Here is a 23851-nt window from a genome sequence, read left to right on the forward strand (position 1 = left end):
TTGACAAAGGTCATTCTTTACCTTAAATGAGCCTGTCTACTGTCTTTTTGCATCTAAGATAACATGCCCTTGGAATATCAGAGTCATCTTTTTTTCCAGACCCTTCAGGGCACAGCCATCGCATCAGAGCACGGAGCACAGAACCCCTCATCGTTATCTTGTTCTCTGCATACCATCTCTACGTGCTGTAAACGTTAATTATTAACTATACTGCACCCACCAAGGTAAAAGAAGTATGTGTCTCTCTGTTTTACTTTTCGTCCAATCTCAGAGGTTTCCCCGCGTGGCTTTCTCCCACCCCCTTAATCTACCACCAGTGGATTTCATGTAACCCTCTTTACATCTCCTCCTTTGACTCTAATGTATAAAATAAGCTGCAAAACTGCCGTTCTCCAGAGCATTTTCTCAATCCATTGAGATTTTACTCCCTGGCAATTGTCATCAGTTTGGTTCAAATAAACCCATCAACATGATCTACCAGCTTGGATGTCTCTTATGTCGACAATCGTAATTTTGAGGTTCTCAGAACAAGAATGTGTTTCAAATATTAGCGACTCCAAACATAATTAAGATCTTATTTGTTACAGAATGACTCAGGCTCAAGACTATTCCTTTTAAAACTGCTTCTCCAGAAAACAAGACTTAGTTTTCAATCTTGTGACTTAATTCCCAGAGAAAGGGATCATATTTTATTTGGATAATAGGAGAGGTTAAAATAAGCCTGTGCCCTTTCTTGCCACTTGATAGATGCTTGGGAATTCAAAAATGAGAAAATCAATAAGAATTACATTAACACACCATTCATGAAGGTCTCCACCGTTAGTTGCTTTTACTGTATGTGGCCTGTTAAAGCTGTTCTATGAGCTGAATTGTAGTCAGTTCTCAGTTCTCTGCAAGGGACTGCTGACTTCTGCACTGTCTGCGACAAAGAGGGGGGCAGGTTCCTCACTCTCTCCACGGCCCCCCACCCCATCCCCTCACTGCACATCTGGAGCCCACTCTCCACCCAGGGTGAGAGTGAGCTCAGGCACAGAGTATCGGCGTCAATTGGCCTGAGATGGTCCAATTAAGAGGAAGGCTGCCTGAATTCATATTGCATGCTTCCTTCCCAGATGTCAGGAACATATAAAAATTAAAAATAAGAAGATTAATTCCCACTGCTGGAAATCAGGGAAGAGATTTCCCTTCCCTGTTTTTGTCAGAACATTTACCTTTAAAACTTATAGATGTTAAGTTCTTTCTCTGTCTCTCCAAAATGAATTTTTTTGGAAACTATATAAGACTTTCATCAGTTTTATGACCCAGAAGTGTCTTTCTCCAGGCTCTCCCCGTCTCTGTGAGAAGAGAGGGGCCTAACTTCAGTGCACGCTATGCTCCAAGTTCCAAAAGTACCTCCTATCATAAAAATTCAAGCTTGTTTTCTGTTTTTTCCCCTCTGGGTCAAGTCAATTAACCAACACAGATGGTCACCCCAATTACCAGGTAAACTTAGGATGAACTACGTATGACCAAGGGTGCTGTCAACTCCTCTTCTTTGAGGACGAGTTACTGTTCATCTTGAGAACGTGTATGGAATGAGCTGTATCTGCTTGGCTATATAAAAAGATTTCTTTCTGTCTTTACAATCTCTCCGTGGATGACCTGTGATACATACCACATTCTGGTTTAATGCTTATTCAATAATAAAATTGTTCTCTTTCTCTACTACCTTTGTGGAGAGGATTTCTGGGTTGGGAGAAGATTTTGTTTTGTTGTTTTTTCAGTTATATTTCACCCATACAGACGAAGACAGACAGGATCCCTGGAGTGAGAACCCGGCACATTATCCAGAGCCTCCACTAACTTGGATAAGCGAGAACTGACTGGTTTCAAAACAAAATAAACTATTACCCGGAACTCTCCGATAAGAGCGTCCGTCCTGAGGGAACGGGAGTCCACCACCTGGAGGGGAAAATAAATTATCACTCTCATTTACAAGGAAATATTGACTCAGACAGGGTCCAACGCAAGCGCTCTTCCCTCCCTGACTCTATTCCAGAGTTGTTCTAAGCCATGTTTCATCCTCATGAGAACCCTGTGAGTGATGCTATTATTATCCCCATTCTACAGACGAAGAAACAAAGACAAAGACAGATTACAGGACTTGTGCAGAATCACACAATCCCCAAATGACAGAGGCAGCATGAAAACCCAGACAGTTTGGCCCCAGAGCCCATATTTTTAACCACTTAATATATTGCCTTTTGGAGGAAAGTGGGGAGGGAAGAGCAGGGGCATAGAGAAAGAAAACCTTGGCCAGAAGCAGGCACATGGACAAAATAAGTTGAAAATCAAAGTGCCCACTGCAAGAATGACTTCAGGACCCTGACCCACGGCACCGCGGGTGCTGAGGGGCAGGGTCTCCCCACTCAGCTGCTGCCTCCATCTGAGCTGCTGATGGTAGTTCTGTGACCCGGGAGCTTTGGGGGAAGCTGTTGTGTATCACCCACGCCCCGGGCCTTAAGGCTTCTCACACACATGCAGCCCACAGAGGAGGCTTTGATTGCTGAAACGTACCGTGATAAAGATGGGCTCATCAAACAGCTCCGCGGGAGAGTCAAACACGTTGAAGAAAAGAGTCTGTTGGTTCAGAGTAAAGGGAGACAAGTGAGTGCTTGCTGACCCCAGGCCAGGGAGAGGGTCAGCCCCACCCACAGCCTTCAGGTCTGGCCCACACAGAACGTGTGGAGTGAGCTCAGCCCAGCACTAAGCTCGGAGATAGATTCCGGGATGTTCCTCCCCTGACCTCACAGAGGTTGTCGTCTCAGGGACAGGGTGGGTAGCCCTGCAGGATGACAGGGATGTGGAGCAGTGGGAGCCCAAGGCGGGAATCAGAGCTAGAACCCTTTCTCCAGTTCCTCCGCTAACCACTCAGGACCTGACATAGCTCTTGACCCTAACTTAGCACCACATGTAAAACCTGAATGAATTGCCAGGCATCGGCTATGCGCTCCCAATTTGGAAAGCCCACTCAGGTCGTCGCCCTCACACCCAGTGTCTCCCACCTCATTGAAGAGTGGGCTATTTCCCTTGTGGATCCGTGTCCGCTTGGTCTGCCCAGCAGCAGTGACCTTGACCACAGGCTTGATGTTCACCCCTGGCAGCTGACGTCCCTCGATCACCTGGACCCTGATCTGAAAGCCAGGAGGAGGCATGAGCAGGAGGAAGGGGGGAGTGGTCAGTCCCCCACCACCACCCCTGGCTTCCTGGGAAGAGTATTTAAAAATAATTAGAAGAGCACTATAAAAACAATCATATTTTCCCGCCAAGGTCCCTTGCACCTACCTATAAAATCCCATTGTTCCACATAAGAGCTGCCAGGTAAGCTACCAGCACTACATCCCAGGTCTGGGCCAAGGATCCAGTCCCCGGTTCATTTCATGTGGCCACTGACACCTCACACCTTTGACACTGATGTTTTTAAGTGGCTTGAACATTCTTCACTGACAATTCTCTCACAGGGCAAACTTAACTTGTGAAGTGCTCTCTATTCTTTGTAAGATGCAACGCTGTCTCACTTTCTGAGAAATAAATTAAGAGTTTTCTCCACTAAACTGTAAGTAAATGAAGGTTTCCAGAATATCGGTACTTCCAAATTTGGGCAAAATATTTAAAAATATGAAATTTTGAAATATGAAAATAATTTTCATGGAAAAATAACATGTTCACTGGTTCTAATTTCTAATCAGCAGTTATGTATTTATTGGCCAACTCTTTTTTAAAAAATAGCATACTATAAAATAATATATTATTAATAACAATGGGAAAGTGAATAAGTGATTTTTATTCTCTTCATTTTACTGTATTGTACAAATGTTCTACAATAAACATATATCAATTTTCTAAGGAGAAAAAAGACAATAAGAACATATCTTGGGAATTATAATAAAATAAGTTAGAATTCTTTCAGTATAACGTAGTGGTCATAGCTAGGACTTTTGCTTAAATTACCATTATTTAGAACTAAAATATATTTGTACAATTTGTTGCACTTAATAAAGATGTAAGTTTCCTATTTTTCACTTTAAAAGTAGTTCTTAAAAGTTAAATACCGCTAAATGCAACGATGTAAAAATGGAAAATTTTATACAAAAGGAAAAGAATAAGCAAAGGACCAAAGTTAAAAAGCAAATAAAATGGGATGGATTTTGGGATAAAAATATGTCAAACGGTTAACATTAGTTTCATTCTCTGAAGAGCTTGAACAAATTCATAATCCACATGACTTTCGGAAAAATCCACGCCAACACGGAAGGACATGGATGCACAGAGAAAAAAGATAGCCAGACAGAGCTCCTTAGATTTGGGGATCTTGTTAAAATGCAGATTCTGTTTCAGCAGGTCTGGGGTTCTGCATGTCTAATCAGCTTCCGGGGGATACTCACGCTGCTGGTCCAAGGACCACACTTCGAGTAGAAGGGACTAGCTAGCCAGGTAAACTCTGGTTGGCAAACAGACAACAGGTGCAAAGATATGCAGAATCTCTGCGGTGCTCCCCCACCGTTTTTAGGAGCAAAACCAGGGGCTGGGAAGAGGTTTGTTCTGAGGCTCCAAAGTGTGAACAACGTGTTCACATCTGCCCAGGGCCCAGGGAAACCAGACTGCCATCTAGGAGCGCCCTGAGGGTCTTCCCCGAGGCTGCACAGAGCGGGAGGCACCCAGCACTCGCAGCTGCTGACCCAGTGAAGGGGGAGACTGGTCAGAGGGCGTCGCCGCGTTACCTGGAAGTCCTGCGGCTTGTCCGACAGCAGCGTCCTGGGCTTGCTTGCACTTCTCTTCCTTTTATTCCCAAGCTGGTACGGGGGAGGGTGGGAAGGCAGCTTCCTTGGCGTGGTGGGAGCCCCCGGGCCTGGGGCACCACTCGGATCCAGGAACGGCTCTGCCTCATCTCCCGTGAGCCCCTGGTCCTCAGGGTCCTCCTCTCCTCCTGTGTCTGGGAGGAGAGGGTGCTGATGAGGCCTGGGTCCCTCTGGCCCTGCCCTTCGGACCCAGCCCAGCCAATGGAGTATCCAAAGGGCATGAGCATCAAGACCTCCTCACCCCTCTCCTTCCCTCATCGATGAGCCATGATGGATGAGGAAGAAAGAAGAGAAGTTTCCAATGGCTGAAAACTGGGGGCAGTCAGTCCAGTTCGTCGACAGGAAGGAAACAGAATGGCCCTAGCCCTCCCCACTATGGACACCTCATCCCACTCTTGGGAGCTGACGATGGCAGTGATGAGACAGTTATGGTGGTAGGATTGGGATGGGGACGGCCCTGACTGCATCTCACCCGTAGGGGCCAGCCACTTCTTTCCAGAGTATCTCGTGTCCGCGATGCTGTCACTGAGCTGGGACCAAGTCTCAGCCCGGCTCTGTCTGCCACCTGGCACATGGGCAGGGCACACCCCCAGGAGGGGAGGAGGGAGCTGGGTGAGGACAGGCAGCCCAGTGCATCCCCCCCCACCACTAACCCTGCTCTCCTTGCCCACCCCAGCCTGACACAGTGCTCAGGAACAGCTGCCATGTCTGTCAGGGACTGTCCTTCTCACAACCTGCCAGGCAGGACTGGGAATTCAGCACCTCTAGGAGCCTTCCCCAAGCAGCACAAACCTAACTGTCAGATCCACCTCAAAATCTGTCCCAGAACATTTGGGGTCCTCCATGCTCTTCTGTCACCAGGAGCACCCCTTCTACTCCACTCAACCTATACCCCAGTCCGGAGTGATCGCCCGGTCTCCAAGCTCAGACAGTGCCGAGTCCCAAAAAGATGAGCCCTGCTCTGCCTCCCTCAGCAAGAGCCACACATGGGCTGGGCTCCAGAATAGGCTTAGGGCACTGAGACAGGGGTTGCTCGGTTCAATGCTGTGTTTGCCTCTAGATCTCTTCACCATGACAGAACTGTAGACTCTTTCCCATGGGCAAGTCCCCACGTGGCCCATCCATGTAGCTTCCTGCCCACCCCAGCTGGCTGGACCACACAGAGGGCTCTCCAGCTTCCACACCGAAGACCTCACTTGGTAAACCAGCAACTCTGGTCTTGGTCCTCACTTGACAAGCCCAGCAGAAGCAAGTTGAAAGACCTGAAGCAACCTTGGGAGTAAGCTAATTGTCTGCTCTTTTCACAAATGATAAACTGTAGGCCCAGAGAGGAAGAGGGGCCAGCACAAAATCACACAGCTATTTGGTGTCAAGGCAAGACTGGAACTCATGGCCCCTGACTTCAAACCAAAACTCTTTTTAAGAAAATCCAACTTTTTTGTCACATGTCATCACCAAAGTCCTGCTGGGTGCCAGGCGAGGCAAGCACTGGGCTCTGGGGAGTGGGTGGGGCCTCAAGTGTCCCCTGGGACAGACCCCTCTAAAGCACCCACCCATCCGGAGCTGCACAATGCAGAGCACATAGCCCAGGCACAGCCCTCTCCGTGGATAGCTAGAGAGGGGAGGGCATCGTCATACGAATCCTAGCGGCACCTGGGAGCGCACCTCCTGCCCTTTTTCCTGAGTGGCAGAAGGCAGATCTCAGGACTCCTACCCATCGGTGCCCTCTCTCCTCCCTCAACTTGGGGAAGGTGGCCTCACTGTGGCCCCCACCCACAGGCTCTGGAGTCTCTGCTGAGCTTCTTCCCCTGGGCCCTGCCAGAGCGAGAGTGCTCACCAGCCACCATATCCAGGTCAGGCAGAGTCGGGGAGGGTTCCAGAGGAGTGGTGGGTGGGAACAGCGGTACCGCTCCAGGGAGCGGCATATAGGACACCTGCAGGACCAGCGAGGCCTGGAAGATATGGGGAGGTGAGAGTACAGGAGGTTAGTGCATTGGCCTCAGACCACCGCCCTCCAGCATCCGTCCTGTTCCCTCCTTCTAGCCACCAAGGAAGACGGCTCTGCAGAAGACTGTGGCAAAGCCACCTCCAGGGGCCCATCAGCATAGTCAGGTGGTTAAAGGCACAGACTGAAGTCAGGTTTCACCACTCAGGAGTTGTGCAACCTTGGGCAAGATCTGTAACCTTTCTGTTCCTCAGTTTCCTTAACTGTAAAATGGGCCAGTAATAGCACCTTCCCCTCAGGGTCCGATGAGGATTAAATGAGTCGATAGAGTACATCGTAAGCTTCTATAAATGAATCAGCGATCCAGCCTCTCCTGCAGGATGTTTCAACCCTCAGGCTAAGTTCAGCTTCAGGAAAAAGGCCCCTTGGCCACTCTGCTCAGCCGAGGGCCCTGCCCTGTGTCTCCACAGACACCTGATCCTTACTCTGCTCAGCCCCAGCTCGGAGAGGCTTTCAGGGTGCCACTCACCTTTCTGAGCCCTTTTTCCTCCCAGAAGCATTTCTGTCCACACCTAATCTCCAGCTGCTCCAGCTTTGGCCAAGAGGAGAGTGACTGATCACACCATTCACATGGACAGGGAAGGCTGCTTTGTGCCTCCATCCCACCCGACCCCACCATGAGACCTGCACTGTTCAAATGGGCCCCTGAACCAGAAGAAAAGGTACAGCCACAGCGGGTCTCTAGCCTTGAAGCACGTAGGTGAGCAGGGGCCTGGCCAAGTCTTCCCTGAAACCCCAGGTCCAGCAGGCCTCCTGGGGCAGGCTTTTTATCAACCAAAGTATTAATAATAAAAAATGTTCTATTTAAGAAAGTTTGGAAAGTTCAAAAACTTTCAAGAAAAAAAAGGCAAAAGAAAACACATTGCCATAATCCCACCACTATTCATCTTTTGATGTAGTTTTCTCTAATCTTTTTAAACAGTGTACAGCGCTGCTATATATAAAATGCTTTTCTTTCACTTAATGTTAGACAATAAGCATTTCCCCAGGTTTTGACAAACCCTTTATGTACATAATTGTTAATGATGCATAATATCCTCTGAGTGGCTCTAGTATAAACCTCTAAGCATCCATCTCTACTGGGTAATATTAGGGGTGTCCAGAAACTGCGGCAATGAACCCTGATCCTGAGACAGAAGGTCAAAGTCCCGGATGTATCCAGCTCTGGGGCTTGAATCCTCCAGACTGGGGCCTGTGCAGGGGCAGCTAGGCTAAGGGAGGGCAGGGCTGGTGAGAGTCTGGGGCTCAGAACACTGAGGAAGGAGCCGAAAGCCAGGACATCCTAGGAGAAGGGGCAAGAGGCCGGGGAAGACGAGGAAACCCTTTAAGACCCGGATCCCAGGCGTTGCCCTAAACCACCGCTGCAGGTTCCTGAACCACCACCAAGTGTCGCCACTTGCGCAGCCTGCGTGCCCGCACTCGCATCCCAAGCTCCTGCAACCCAAAGTCGGAAAAAGAGCTTCCACTGAAGCCCCGCCCATACCCACGTCTGACTCCTGGAGGCTCCCGTTCGGGTCTGGGATGGACCTGGGCATCTGTATTTTCCTCCACTTCATCAAAAGGCTAATTGAGCTCTTCGGAGCAATAACTAATCCCAGGGTTAGGCCAAGGTAGGCAGAAGATGATCCTGGAATTTTTTTTTTTGTTTTTTAATGCCAGAAAGCAAGGAAATACTCAAAGAATGATAGAAACGTTTCAAAAGGGCACAGAAACCTGCTTTCAGGGGCTGCCACTGACCAAATCTGGGACAACTGAAACATGAAAATGAATAACGATAGTAACAGATTAAACCATCGACTAAAAGAGGAATACATGAATCCATGTGAAAATAAATCAGGAAGGAAGTTTTTCCTTACAGGGCAATGCCAACTGATTACTGCAGCATAAAATAACTGATTTAGAATATCACCATTTAGCAACCATCAAAACAATAATTAATACAACCAAGAAGCAACAATAGATGTTAAAACTGCTGGGTAAAAGCTGGATGAGACACGGAGTCTTTACACAAAGTATATCCCCCTCAAATTCTTACTTATTAGAAAGCGGAATGGATTTGGATTAGTGGAGAAACCCAGCAAATGCTACTTGAACCAAATGATCAAGCTTAATAACGCACCAATGAAACACATCAAAATCATATCACCCTAGGATACGAGAGCAGCGTAGTATCACTATGCAATGTTCCTGCCAGAGATGCACAACCTAAATCTAATCACAAGGAAACATCAGACAGACCCAAACTGAGGTTCGGTCACCACCATAACAGGCCTGTATTTCAAAAAATGCCAAAGTCTCAAGGGTTATAAAAGTCAAAGAAAGACTGAGGAATTCTACCAGAGGGGGGAAAGCAACTAACACAACACATGATCCTTAATTGGATCCTTTTGTTCTAAAGGAAACTATTGAAACAACTGATGAAACTTGGATGAGGATCTGTGGGTTAGATGGCAGCGCTGTTTCAACCTTAATTTCCTCAGTGTTGTAGCTTGTGTTGTGGTTCTGGAGGAGAAAGTCCTTAATCAGAGAAAATACACACTAAATTCAGGGAGATGGGCCAGAAGGTGGGTAACTTAGTCTCAAATGGTTTAGGACAAAATATTCTTTATCCTCCTCTTGCAACTTTTCTCTGAATCTTAAATTATTTTAAAATGAAAGGTTAAAATCTGAGAAATCTGCTCCTGTTCTAACCACAGGAATCTCACTCAGCAGACACATAGGCCACCCACCCACCCGCTCATGCTGATTTCCACTCTCCAGGAGAAATAATGTGAGCTCAAGACCAGCCACATAGTTTGCAGGCCTAGTGCAAAATGAAAATTCGGGCCCCTTGTTAAAAATTTACTAAGAATTGCGAGGTGGTGACAGCAGAACACAAAACCAAGCACAGGTCCCAACTACCCGTGAGGCTGGCCTGTGTGGAGTGTTTGCTTAGCTTAGCCTGAGTTGGGCCTGCATCTGAAAGATGGGGAGTAGCGCCCCACCCCACACAGTTGGCTTGACCCATTCATTCATTCATTTGCTTATCCATTCCTGCCACAAATATGCACCCAGCACCTGCAAGGGGCCAAGCATGGCAATACTGGGATATGTCCATAAGCAAAGCAAAGGCTTTGGCCCCCATGGAGCTGACATTGTGGCAGAGGAAACAGACAGTACGTAATAAACAAAATAAATACATAAATAATACAGCATGTTAGAAAGAAAAGAAAAGGTAAACCAGGGCAAGCGCGACCAGGGAAGCAGGAGGGAGTGCAGGTAACAGTATTAAATCAAGTGGTCTAAGTGGATCCCGGTGAGGTGAAGAGAGTTGAGCCAAAACATAAAGAGAGCACAGCTTGGCTCCCTTTCAGCTCCAGGTTCTTCTAACACTTAGTGACTGAGGTCCCCTGACCCTGGGACCAGATCCCCTTGAAGGACTCCCCTTACTGTTTCTCAGGGCTCGCCCTGCCTACCCACCCCTGCATACCACCTGGGGGCTTCCGGTACACCATCTCTGTGCAGAGGTGGAGCCACAGGAGTGGAACTGCTCCATGCCATGCCCTGGGTGTCAGTATCTTAGCACAAGGCCTCAGGAGCAGCCCTCTGGGAGAAGCAGGAAGGAGGAGCAAGTCCGGAATCCCAAGACCAGCCTGGCAGCCCTCCCTGGGGTTTCCTGAGCATCTTGTTTCCTCCACGCTGATAACTCCACACCTGCCTCCTAAAGAACTGGCAGCATGCTGGTGGCTCCGGGCACTGGAATGAGTCTTCCAGGCCAGAGGCAGCTCCATCTTTCATATGCCCATCAAGGAGCCACAGAAATATTCCTGGCTGCTTCAAAGGATCCCTAACCCAGAATCTAAAACAGTTCTCGCCACCAGGGGGCAGTCTCTAGGGGCCGTTGCTTCAAGACCCGGGCGGTGAATCCCGGAGGCCCCCAGCTGTGCTGAGGGTCTAAAGGAAAGGGGGTATGTCTGTGGACCCCACCCATAGTCAGGACATCGTGCCCTCACCGTGACATCATACTTCCTCCCCTGTCCCCTTCTCCAGACATAACCAGAGCTGAGATTTTTCTTCCTGTCGGATGTATGTGAGCTGCATATTCTCCAAGACCGCATGACCTTGGCCTACAGCGCCCAGTAGGACCCTCTTTAAGTCCCTCCACAATAAGGTCCCCACAGGACAGCCCCATTCCTCAGGTGTCCAACCACAGCACCACCATGCAGACATTCTACCACACGAACATTATCGGTCAGTCACGTGCCCACTAAAACATGTCAGCCTGGAGCAGGTAACCTCAGTCACCCATGTCTGACATCGTCACGTCACAGTCAACAATATCACAGAATTCTGCAGGCTCCTGTCTGGCCCCCAAGCCGGGAGGGCCCAAGAAACCAAAGGCAGAGATAGGGGACAACTCATCAGATCCGCCTAGGGGTTATATAGCCAGGCCCTGGGGTCCTTTGCCCATCTTCCACATGCACCCCACTGCTTGCTACCTACCTCCGGAGCCACAGTTCCCTGACTGAGCTCAGCAAGACGAAACATAGAGCTCCTCTGACACACTTCCTGAGTGGACAGGAAAACTCCGTATGTGCCTGGGTCTTTTTTGCCATTCCCTCAGACCACGTCCAGAAGCTAGCACAGGGTAAGATGTAGGGTAAGTAGAGCTGAGGTGGGGGTGGGGTGTTGGCAGCATCGGCAAACTGCTGGAAGGAAGCGCAAGGGTTCACCAGAGCACTTTGTCTGCCCACATCCGGTCCTTGCTCCCAACATGCAGTACCCCCTGGCTCTCCGACCCACCACATTTGTTCTGTTGTTTCATTTGTTCTTGTCCCCCAGTGGGTTTCTCCTTCTGATCTGACTACGGCTTTTAAAACTGAAATGATACCAACACAGTGTCCATGGTGTATCCACACGCTCGTTAGCAAGCTGCTCTCAACAGACATTTGCACGTATGTTGCTTCTTTCCTCCAAGTGTGTCCATTCCCCATGGGCTGGAGGCTCCCCCAGGACAGGGGTAGTGTTTTTCCCTTCCGTCTAGAAGCTGACTGAGGATAGATTTGGCATCTTCTCATGGCACGCAGCCCAGCGTGCCGTATCTGAAGGGACTTGGGTGAGACATTGAGTGACAGGCAAATGGAGTCCATGCCAGCCTGCAGCAGGCCCTTCCTCCTCCTCTCAGTCCTTCCAGGGTTTCCTGAGGATCCCACAGGCCCTGTGTCCACTCCCATCACCCCATCATCAAGTTCCTTTGGCCTTCTGAGGCCATCTGAGCTACCACCAACTGAGGACACCTGGCATGCTCTGCCCACTGGGCCCAGACCAGAAAGTGGCCTCAGTAAAAAGCCAGTGAGAATCTGTAGCTTCTGTCATATCCCCAGTTCTCTGGTCTTCCCACTGCAGTGCAGCAGGCCCCAGGGCCCAGGTGGAAAGCCTTGGCTCAGAGGGTCTTGGGACCTGCCTGGGGATGCACTGTGACTTAGTGCTATCACAGGGAATGGAAGATGGTCCCAGCCCCTCTCCTGGGCAGCAGGGATGGAGGCTCCATCTCTTCCAGGCTGTGCTCAGCTAGAGGCTAAACCAAGTGGGGCCCAGCCATCCTCTCCCATCCATCACCTACTGGCTCTCACATCCCCTTCTTGGAGACATGGTTTGTGAAGGATTGGCAAGCTCCGCAGACAGTCAGGGGGCCCAGCCCAGGGAAAAGAAGGCATCAGGTTCCCAGCTGGTGAGCAGAAGTACAGGCAGACTATGGGAACCAAGAGTGAGAGGAGGAAAGGTAAGGTCTCCAGGGAATGGCTCAGCCCCACGGACAGGGACCAGGTATGAAAAGCTCTGTCTCGGGGTGGATGCATCTTTGAGCTTGGAGTGGAGCAAGTGCTGAAGAACTTGCAGGAACCACCAATGTCACGGATGCATGTAGGGCTAGAGGGGAGAGACGTTTGAGCAGCTGAGCCAGGAAGCTAGAAATCCTGGCTGGCGGCATCGGGGTCCAGATACACAGCAAAGTACGAGCCCCGTCCCTGACATGCGGTGGAGAAGCACCAACCAGATCCTGACTCAAAATCTCTCTCTCACCAGTTGCCTTGATGCCTACAATTTCTCCAATAGTGCTCTACACCTGTAGGGGTCCTCTCCAGGATCCCCGGAAGTCCTCGGAGTCCTTCTTAGCGATGGGATGTGATATTGTGATTTATAATAGGAAATATATATTTAGTCTTAGACCCTGCTTCTGGCACAGAGTTCCTAAAACCCTTGGAATTTCCTAAGTAGCAAAAGCCGTAGAGATGTCTTTTGCTATATTAATGAGTGACTTTTGGAAAGCACCTAAGGATGGGGCAGGCTGCGTGGAGCCAACGGTGTGATTAGAGGGTTGGAACTTTCAGCCCCACCCTGTACCTACCTCTACCTCCTCACTCCCTCTACACACACCCCCACCCCACCTCCAGGGAGAAAAGAGGGGCTGGAGATTGCGTTCAATCACCAATGACCAACGATTTAATCAATCATGCATATGGAATGAAGCCTCCATAAAACCCCACAAGCACAGGGTTTAGAGCGCTTCTGGTTGGTGAATACATGGAGGTGCTGGGAGAGGAGTGTCCTAGGAGAGGGCCTGGAAGCTCCGAGCCCTTTCCCGATACCTTGCCCTGTGCATCTCTTCCATCTGGCGGTCCCTTTTATAATAAACCAGTAATCTAGTAAATAAAATGTTCCTCTGGGTTCTGTGAGCCACTTTAGCAAATTAATTGAGCTCAAGGACGGGGTCGTTGGAACCTCCAATCTATAGCCAGTCAGTCAGAAGCACAGCTAACAAACTGGACATGCAATTGGCACTGGACATGCAATTGGCATCTGAAGCGGGGGGGGGGGGGGAGGCGGGCAGCCGTCTGGTAGGACTGAGTCCTTAACCTGATGCTTCTCCAGGTAGACAGTGTCAGCACTGAACTGAATTGTAGGACACCCAGATGGTGTCAGAGAATTGCTTAGTGGTGTAGGGGAAAACCACATTAGAAATTGGAACTACAAACAATTAGGAGAATTAGAAGAGTGGAGAGTTCAAAGGGAGGACAAAGTGGGTTTCAGAGGGTGATGGAGACAGGCTCAGTGAATGTTGCACTGAACCAGAATGGTCTACCGGTGAGCACTGTCTGAGAAGGGAATGGATTCTCCTGGGAAGTGGCATCTCCCCGTCAAGGAAGCAGCCCAGCCTTCACTGGCTTAAGACGCCTCAGGAGAAAGTGACCCAGGAGTCCAATTAAGTCTCTTGTACCCCTGAGAGCTTAGGAGATGCACCCTCTGATTCATGTTCCCACTTAGACATCGATGCACTGTGGGACTCCAGTTAGTCACTCTCTTCAGGGCTCAGTACCCAGTAATGGTGCCAGTCAGAGCTCTGCCCAGATTGGCCACTTCCTGATGCAACAAGCCAACCAAGAGCCCCTAACCACACACACGCACTCACACTCCACAGGGCAAGGTGGCCCTACTCTGTTTGAAAGAACTCAGCTCAGAATCCCCCTCTGGCATCACTGGGAGGAAGTATTTCCAAATCGCTAGTTCCCCTAGTGCATCCTGGGAGGCTGACCCAGAGGGAAGGTCAGGAATTCTACTGACCAGGAAGAAAGAACTCTGCAGGGTATATTTAGCTCACTAAAAATAACGGGGTGGGGATAAGGGCTGGGAATTGTCTGGGAAGACTGGAAGAGCAGTGGGAAGGCTGGGGGCGGGGCCAAAAGGACAATGGAGGAAAGGAAGGGGGTCTGACAGGTCCCAGTGGCAGGGGACAGGGATGTCTGTCTCTCTTCCTCTGTGATCTGTGACCCAGATGACTCAGATATTCTGGATTGGAGAAGGGGGTTGGGTGGTGAGGGAGGGCTGCCAGGGAGATTGGAAGAACCATAACCAAGGCTGCAGGAAGCTAGGGAAGACATCAGCTTCCACTCTGGAGTTCTAACCAACCCCAGGAAGGACCCAGGGGCAGGTGTGAGGCAAGGCTGACTTGAGCCCTGCAGGTGGCGCTGGGCTCCCGCCTGTCCCCGGCCCATCTCTTCCACCCCAGAATCCCTCCCAGGCACCCTGAGCTGTAGCCAGGCACGGCCAGGCCCCATTGCTTGGAGCTGGAGTATGACACACTCTGGGGTCTGAAAGGTAAGGCCTTGGACCAGAAATTGGTCTGATGCAGAGACCCAATGAGCACTTACCCCTGTAGCTTGCTTCTTGGTGTCCAGTAGGGGGACATTGAAGCTGGCAGATAGACTGGGGGTGGCAAGGAGCTCCCGGAGTGGGACCTTGGCTTCCCCTAGGAACCTGAGAGGAGGGAAAAGTAAAATGTAGAAAACCAGCCTAATGTACTGGCTCTTCTCCCGCCATACCCCTCACCACCACCACCACACAAACACCACACAAACAAGCTGATCTGCCTCGAACACCAGAATCCCCTAGGACCACCTCAAGCCCCCCCTGCAGCCCTGCCTCCAGCCACCCCAAGCACCAACCCTGGAGTGCCCGGCCCCTCTCCAGGCACAAATAGGACAAGACACACCTTCCCTTCCCCCAAGGTCAACTTTGACCCCTTTCTGCCTCTCCTCAGAGGCCCAGCCCCAGCACCCCAGTCTGCCAGGGTGCCCCACATAAGGTCTGTCTGTCTTGGCCCTCAGAGCTCAGTAAACACCTGGGCATCTCCTGAAAGCAGGGGCATTTTCTCCACTGTCACATCTACATTGCTCCCACGCCTCAGCAGCTCATCTGACCCACGTCTATACAGGCTGCCTATACTGGTTTAAGGGCTCGGCCAGCAATGATTATGAATGAGAAAACCAGCAGAACTTCCTGTCTTCAGGGCAAGAAGAAAAGAAAATTGGGCCAGGGTAGACATGTCCACTCCCGAGAGACGCCCAGGACTGTCTCACCACACACAACGGAGGCCACATCTCTGACTGAGGAAAGGGGGTCCCATAAACGATGGGCTCCTAGGAAAGAATAGGTCAATGTGTGATGAACACTGAAGGGACTCTGCAAAGAGAGCCAAGGAAAGTAGTATGTTCCCTAAGCGAGGAAACGGGCAGCAGGAAATCAGGGGCCGTCAGCAGCCCATGGCAATCACAATTGTAGCCTAGTGTCTGCATTCAGCTCTGCATGCTTCCTACTGTCAGAGCTCCAACAAAGAACAGCCACAGGTGTCCTCTCATCATTTGCTTCCTAATTTTTTTATCCCTAAGGCATAAGCAGCACACCTGTTATCAGCCTAATGTACTTCTTCTGGTCTCTGTAACATCTGATTTGAATATGGGTTTTTATGACATCATGACATAAACTTTAATATTGACCTAATTAGCTCGTTGTTAAAGTTGGCTGCTTACAACCTCATGCCCATTAGGATGGCTATTATTAAAACAACAACAACAAAAACAAAAAAACCCCAGAAAACAAGAAATGTTGGCAAGGATGTAGAGAAATTGGAACCCCGTGCACTGTTGGTGGGAATGGAAAAAGGTACAATGGCTGTGGAAAACAGTAGGGCGGTTCCTCAAAAAATCAAAAATAGAACTATCATATGATCCAGCAACTCCACCTCTGAGTAATTACTCAAAAGCATTGAAATCAGGGACTCAGAAATATTTGACATCCATGTTCATAGCAGCACTATTCACAATGGCCAAAAGGTGGAAGCAATCCAAGTGTCCATTGACAGATGAATGGATAAATAAAATGTGGTATGTGCCTACAATGGAATATTATTCAGAGTTTAAAAGGAGAGAAACTCTGACACGTGCTACAACATGAATAAGCCTTGAAAACATTATGCTAAATGCAATAAGACAGACAGGAGGACAAATATTGTGTGATTCCACTTATATGAGGTACCTAGAGCAAGCAAGCTTATAGAGACAGAAAGTAGAATGGGGGTTATTGGGGCTCGGTTGATAGGGAAAGGTAGTTATTATTTAGTGGGTACAGAGTTTCAGTTTGGGGTGACAAAAAAAGTTCTGGAGGTAGATGGTGGTGATGGATACACAAAAATGTGATGTACTTAATGCCACTGAACTGTATACTTAAAATGGTGTGAATGAAAAAGGGGCTATGTAATAAACCCGACAAGCTCAGTGACCAAAAGTAAACACACAGGATGATCTTATCATAAATTCCTAACTGGGCAGGTCATAGCGGGTAGTCACATCCCAGGCCTACAGCTTCTTTAGCAAAGATCAATCTTGACCTTAAGTGAGCCCTGTCCATTTTTACTCATCTAGGATAACATACCTTTGAAATATCAGAGTAATTTTCTTTTCCAGACCCCTCAAAGACACAACTCCAGGCACCAGAGCCAGACCACAGAATCCCTCATTTTTATCTTGTTCCCCGCATACCATTTCTATGTGCTGTAAATGTCAACAATCTGGTACCCACCAACGGAGAAGAAGTATGTGTCTCTCCGTTTTACTTTTTATCCAATCCTAGAGACTTCCCCACTTTGTGTTCTCCCACCTCCTTAATCTACCACCAATGGATTTCATGTACCTTCCTTATTTTTCTCCTTTGAATCTAAATGCATAAAAGGAAATGCAAAACTGCCATTCTCTGGAGCATTTTCTCAATCCGTAGAGATTTTGCTCCTCGCATGTCCTCAAAATTTGGCTCAGACTCTTACAAAACTTTTCTATAGGCTGAATGTTCTTTTATCGACAGTGGTTAAAATGGTAAGTTTTGTTATGTGTATTTTACCATAACAAATAAATAAATAAATAAGTAAACTGGCTGCTTATGTGAGTTTCTGAACAACAAAATCCTTCTATTTTCATCCCTCTGGGAACTAGCAGACTCTTGGTTGGTCACCTTGCAGGTTTCCTTGCTAGCAGGGCAATAAGCCTGATATATATTCACGACCAATTTTTCCAACATTTCTGTAAAGAAAGGGCTACAAGCAGAGATGTGCACTGATACTCATTCTGGGTTCTAAGTGCCCTCACAGTGCTAGTAGAGTCACCATTTTCTAGAATTTGGACTGGTTTGTGTTATATTCCTTCACAGCATGGAGCAAGCTTGTACCATAGCTTACTAAGCTGGGGCTCCTTGAGTATGTCCATCCTGAGGCCAGTAAGGAGGAGGCACCAGTGTGCTGCCTCAAGTGTCCTCAGCACCCAGGCATTTCCAAAAAGACCAGACAGGGAGTGTAGAGGACCATGCAGCCCTGTGACACTGGCAGTCAGTCACCTGTCCTTCATGGGAAAACTGAGGAGGCAGGGAGGAGGGACTTGCTCGAACAAGAGGTAGAGTCTGCCCTGGAACTCGGGTCCCTGATTCCCTGAGGCATCGGCCTGGGGGATGGGAGGCAGGCCAGGCATAGGAGCAGAGGGAGTACCGGCCTGGGCATCCAGTCTGCTGTGCACTCTGCGGGCAGAGCACCAGTGGGGCCAGAGGGCACAGAGCAAAGCAGGCCTCTTCTGTCTCTCTTTCTGGGACCCTGCCACCTAGCCCCTCCTTCCCCCAGGAGAATTCCCAGAAGAGGGGTGGGGAACAATGGGAGGAAGTGTAGAAGGAAGCCGGGCCCCACCCCTGCCAGCCCAGGCAAGTAGTCCAGGACGGACTGCTTGTTATTTCCTCCCTTAAACATCTTTCTGGGCCATGAAATACCACCCCTGCCATAGGCCCCCATTCCCCAAGAAGGAAGCGCTGGAGGCAAGCTGCCTGCCCCTAAGCCAAAGGAGCAGGCTGCCCCTGAGTGGACCTCACAGAGTAGCTCTGGGAGGAGGGCCTTCCTGGGAGGTGGCAGCGATCTGAGGCTTGTCACAGGAAACCCTGAAGGCCACTCTTCATTCATTTCACAGAGGATGGAGGCGCCATGGCTTTATGCTGGGGCCTCACCGCTGAGAAGACCTAGACCCTTGAGGAGTCCCACCCCATCTGGAGATCAAGACTGAGACACAGACGCTAGAGCCCACAGGCCTTCTTGCATCAGGGCTGCCCCGTGCTCAGCAGGCAGCAACCAGTGGCAGACAAGATTCAGTAAATTAAGGGGCCCAAATGAGAGAGGGAGGGGCCTGGGGGTGCTGCACAAGTTGCCTCCTAGCCAGCTCAGGGTATGTGCAGAGCCTGGTGGGTTGGAAAGAAACCCCCGTGGGCCTTGGCCCCGCCCCCTGCAGCCTACTCCAAGAAAAATGCCGCTGCTCTCCCGGTCTCCTCTGACCTAGTCATGCCTCTCGGCTATGCTGTGTTCTGGAGCCCCCGGAATGTGGGGGCAAGAGAAGCGTAGGGGCTGAAAGAGCAGCTGCTATCCCAAAGACAGAAAGAGAGGTCAGGAATTGGCATGGGGGAGAGAGGGAGAGGTCCAAGCAGTTTCCATATTGATAGGGCACATATTTTTCCTCCATGGAAAAAGAACTCATTCCCAAATCCACCATCCAGTAAGGCTACTATCCTATCAGAGATGCGAGAAGAGCTATAGGGTGGGGGGCCTCCAAATCTGAGCCTTAAGTCGGGGGGGGGTGTAAATTAAGGGGCCCAAGTAAGTTTATTTTAATGAAGCATGAAGAAATCTAAATAATTTTATTCTAAAACATTGGGCCATTTTACATCACTGTTTGTAAGAACAAAATACGGAAAGCAACCCAAATATCCATCATGGAAGAGGGGTAAATAAAGTACAGTACAGTCATGCAATGGATACTATACATGCAGCTATAAAATAATGGAAAATACCTCTATAAGGAAAATCTTCAGGATACATTGCTAAGTAAAAAGGAAAGTACACAAGAGCATGTGTAATATGCTATTTATACTTACAGTACTCAAAAGCAAGAACAGAAAGTACAACGGTGGTTGAATAGTCTGGGCCCACACCCCACCTCTACGGACTCTCACTCTCCAGGGTCCTATTCCCCCGCCCTGATCACCCCAGGGCCAGGTACCTCACAACTCCAGACAGTTGCTGTATCCCAGAGCCTGCCAAAATTATTCAAACTAGCCAATCTTAAGCCCATTTACCCTGCCTCGCCCTTTCTTTTCCAGAGAAGCCACAATTAAAAACTCCTCCCCACACTTTCCCTTCACCCCTTTATGCCCGCTTTCCCATGGTGGGGCAGGTCCTCTCTTCTTGTGAACTGTGAGTAACAAACCATTGCTTCAAAGGCAATTGTCTCCTAATCTGTTGGCCTCACCACACCTGACTAATAATGAAACCTACATTTTAAGTCACAAGCCTGCTAATTCTTTGTTGGAGAGATTAGGGGTAAATGGTCGTTTTTTAAAGTTCGGGAATTTTACTGTGTAGAGGGGTTACACTCTCCTATGAAGAGGAGGTTGGAAGGTCTAGTAGTCTATGCACTGGAGTTTTTTTGGGGGGGGTCCTGAGGAGAGGGAGCAAAGATGGAAGAGAAGTGTCATGTCACGTACAGGTCTGGCAACATGGCACTACCTGAAACGCTGGGAGAAGCCAGCCAGAGAGAGGGAACCCTGACTGTGGTGGGGATGGCTTAGGGACCCTAAGAGAGTGGCTCTCCCACTGAAAGCCGTCTCCATGACGGTAGGTGGTCCCCCAGGCCTTCTCCTATGCCGTGGTGCTATAAGCTGCAGAATGTAGGGGTACAGCTGCCAGAGGGCAACAGCCCCGGGTGCTAGGAGCTGTTAGGGAGCCGGAAGATGAGAGAAGTGAGAACATACTGACACTGACAAAGAAGTGGATGGAAGACAAACCCCCTCCCTCAAACACCCCCAAGGAAGGTGACACACAGCTCTATTGGGTTCATGGGACAACCCAGGTGGCAGACTATACGGTGTCACGCACACAACCATCGTCTTCCCATGTTGGGTCACTCCCAACATTTTCAAACAGTACCTGTCAACCTATAGCAACACTTTGGAAACAATTTTTCCTTTCAACTATCTTCCAAAAATAAATATTTATCATTGAGTCATCAAGAATATTAAGAATAAGAGCTCTCAAGTCATCCTACCTAAACTGAAAACCCCGCATTGCCACTTGACAGCTGTGTGGATGGGCACAAGTTATATACCCTTACTGAGCCTGTTTCCTCATCTGTAAAAGTCATCTATTCATTTGACAAATACGTAGTGAGCATCTACCATGGGTCAGGCACTGTTGCAGGTACTGGGGATATGAGTTAAACAAAATGGACAACCACCCGTGCACTGCTGGAGCTTCCAGAGAATAGTGCACACTTCTGAGGGTTCTCGTAAAGTCGGAGGTGACATCCCTAACACTCCTACGTGTGCCTGGAGCATAGACAGGGCTTGGTCAATGTCACTGCCTTCCTACCAACCCCACTCACCAGCTTCCCATCCTTCTCTGCACAGTCTTATCCCACCCATCACTGTGAGGAGCACATTAGATTACGACTTGAAGCTTTGTCATGTGGAAGAGGTGAGATTTATTTTTGGTCATTCCTGATGGTAGAATAGAAATGAGGCCCTTAGAATCTCAGGGAGAAAGACCATGGCTCAATAGAAGGAAGAACTTTCTAACAGAAGAATCCAGGTCCCGGCTGGGGTTCTTCCTGACTCCAGCACTGTCCTTCAAGGATGGAGACGAGCCTCCTAGCCTGATGACCCATAGGCCGCCATACCTGCCAAGGGGCGAGGCTCCAGTGAAAGCCTGGGTGACCAGTGCACAGTGCCAGCACAGGGTAGGATCAATACGTGTTAGCAGTGGGGTTAGACAAGCATCGCCACTACAGCCTCCCGCAAGAAAGGCTTCCACAGCCCAGACTGGTCAATGTGAAGGGAGCGCTGGCAATGGAAAACCAGTTTGCAAGCAGCATGGTAAAGATTGAAGCAGGTGAGAATCACCTGTGGATGCTAAACCTAAGTGGACATTTTGATGAGAAGCAGGATATTTGCAGTGTCTTAAAGTGTCTCTTAGACTTCCAGGTGGGAAAGGAACAGGAAACACACACTGGAACAACCATACAACACCTTAACAGGTGTTGGAAATGAACATCACCAGTGAGTGACATCACGTACCTCCAGATCCTGACATGGACACCACACACCTAAGGAGTATTCTGGCCAGGAATTAGTAACCAAATCTAATGATGAATCTACTCATGAGAAAAACATCCGACAAGCCCCAAATGAGGAACATTCTATTTTCTTAAATTGGGGTATTGTGTTATTCAAAGATGTAAATTGTTGTACTAGACAAAGGCTATATACAGAAATAGTCCATATTAAAGAAGCCTATGGAAAAATGATGACTAAATTTGATATGGGAGTCTAGGAGGGATCCTGTACTGGGGGGAGGGGGGGAGAAATTGCTATAAAACACGTTATTTGGTCAATTGATACAAGTAGTGAATTAGATAAAAATAGAGCAATCATGTTAAATTTACTGAGGTTGCTAACTGTCCTGTGATTCTGTAAAAGAATATCCCTATTCTTAGGGAATATACACTGAAGTGAAGTGTATATTTAGGGATAAACGTCCATGCTGAATTTAACTTACCTTCAAATGGGAGAAAGAGAAAGGGAGGCAGGAGGGAAGGAGGGGAGGAGAAAGGAGAAAGAGACTATGATAAAGCAAATGGATAGAGTGTTGATGAGAAATGAATCTGAGTAAACATATGGATGTTTTCTGTTCTATTTTTGCAACTTTCCTGTAATTATGAAATGATTTCCCAAAAAAAGCTCCAGAAGGGTTTCCATGCGTCAGCTTCTCATTCTTTATCTTTTAAACTAAGAAAAGGACATACCAACCTAAAAATGCACAGACACATTCATCATTGACTCAGCTGCACCTTCCTCTCATTAGATTCAACGTGTCAGGGGTGCCGGGAAAGTCAGAGCGCATGTCCTAGGTGGACACACACACACATGCACGCACGCACGCACATGCTCAGGGGAGGTTTAAGGACACGGAAGAGGAGACACCTGTCAGCCCTCCAGCCCTCGCCATGCATGCCTGGCCGTGCAGGGCAGGAAATAAGGGACAGCCGGACATTCCCACCCCTTGAGGCTGCCTGGCCTCTGGCAGCCTTCCTGCCAATATCTGATTGCACCAGGGCTGCCGAAGGGTAACTCTAAATAGTTTTCCACTTCAATCTAGAGAAAGACAAAAGAACAACTATTCTGAAATCCAGGGGTGTCCTGGATAGAATCCAGGACAAAATACAGTTATAAAAGTCCTTGGAAAATAAGGATATGGTCAGCGCTTCTGAGCACGCTGAGAACAATGAGACGGTGAACAGTAAATATTCCTGTCCAAAACAGCCTCCCAAGATTCCAGAAAGGGGGCTGCCAGCCAACATACTGAAACCCAGAAGCTGAACTTAGGGCCAACTTTTCCCAACTTCTAGCAACAGCAAACTGCTTCGCTGGCTTTTTAAGTGTCTAAGTGTACATACACACATCTGCGTGAGTGTCCATTCCTATGTGGAATGACAATGTGACAGAGCAACTGACAGATGACAAATAGGGAAAAAATACCCTCCAGATATGAAACAGACTGAGGGTTAAATATACAAACTATGGTGAATTACTAAGAAAAAGACAAGCAACTCAAAATATTATGTTGGTGCAAAAGTAATTGTGGTTTTTGCAATTATTTTTAACCTTTTAAACCGCAATTACTTTTGCACCAACCTAATATAAGGACAGGTAACTTGCAGAAGAAGAAGTACAAATGGGCAATAAACACATGAAAAGATGTTCAACCTGATAAGTAGTCAAGGAAACACAAGTTATAAGATACTATCATTTTTTCCCCTGGCACAAGTAAAAATAAAAAATTGACAGGCTCTTTTTTTTTTTTTTTACACTGTTGGGAGATACAAATTAGAATAACATTTTGAAAACTAATCTGGTAGAATTTACGAAAATGTTACATGCTCCTACCCTGTGATCCAGTAATCCCACTTCTAAGGAGCTATCCTAAAGAAAAAATAGCATAAGGACATAGAAACATTTGGATAAAGATGTTCCCTGGATAATCATTCGAAGCAAGAAGTTGGAAAGAAACCAAATAGCAGTCCATACGGGATAAAGTACGGTGCGCCCACATTGTGCAATACCA

At 48.4% G+C, this 23851-nt stretch overlaps 1 protein-coding gene across 23 annotated transcripts in view; it reads right to left on the minus strand.

Moving 5' to 3' along the window:
- The window catches only part of DYSF (dysferlin), a 200559-nt gene that overhangs the window by 146681 nt on the left and 30027 nt on the right, over positions 1-23851 (minus strand). For 12 of the 23 annotated variants that reach the window (XM_019718953.3, XM_074332153.2, XM_074332151.2 and 9 more), the window contains exons 4-9: positions 15030-15135; positions 6676-6790; positions 4761-4972; positions 3045-3173; positions 2557-2619; positions 1891-1941 (exon numbers count right to left, since the gene is read on the minus strand). In XM_019718953.3, coding sequence (XP_019574512.3) covers positions 1891-1941; positions 2557-2619; positions 3045-3173; positions 4761-4972; positions 6676-6790; positions 15030-15135 — 676 coding nt within the window. Of the gene's footprint in view, positions 1-1890; positions 1942-2556; positions 2620-3044; positions 3174-4760; positions 4973-5310; positions 5404-6675; positions 6791-15029; positions 15136-23851 lie in introns of all 23 variants that reach the window. The other 11 variants (XM_019718921.3, XM_019718872.3, XM_019718884.3 and 8 more) reach the window with 1 other exon arrangement.

Source organism: Rhinolophus sinicus, chromosome 2 (assembly GCF_057876585.1).
Source record: "Rhinolophus sinicus isolate RSI-liver-muscle chromosome 2, RSI-T2T, whole genome shotgun sequence".
Classification (NCBI taxonomy): Eukaryota; Metazoa; Chordata; class Mammalia; order Chiroptera; family Rhinolophidae; genus Rhinolophus; species Rhinolophus sinicus.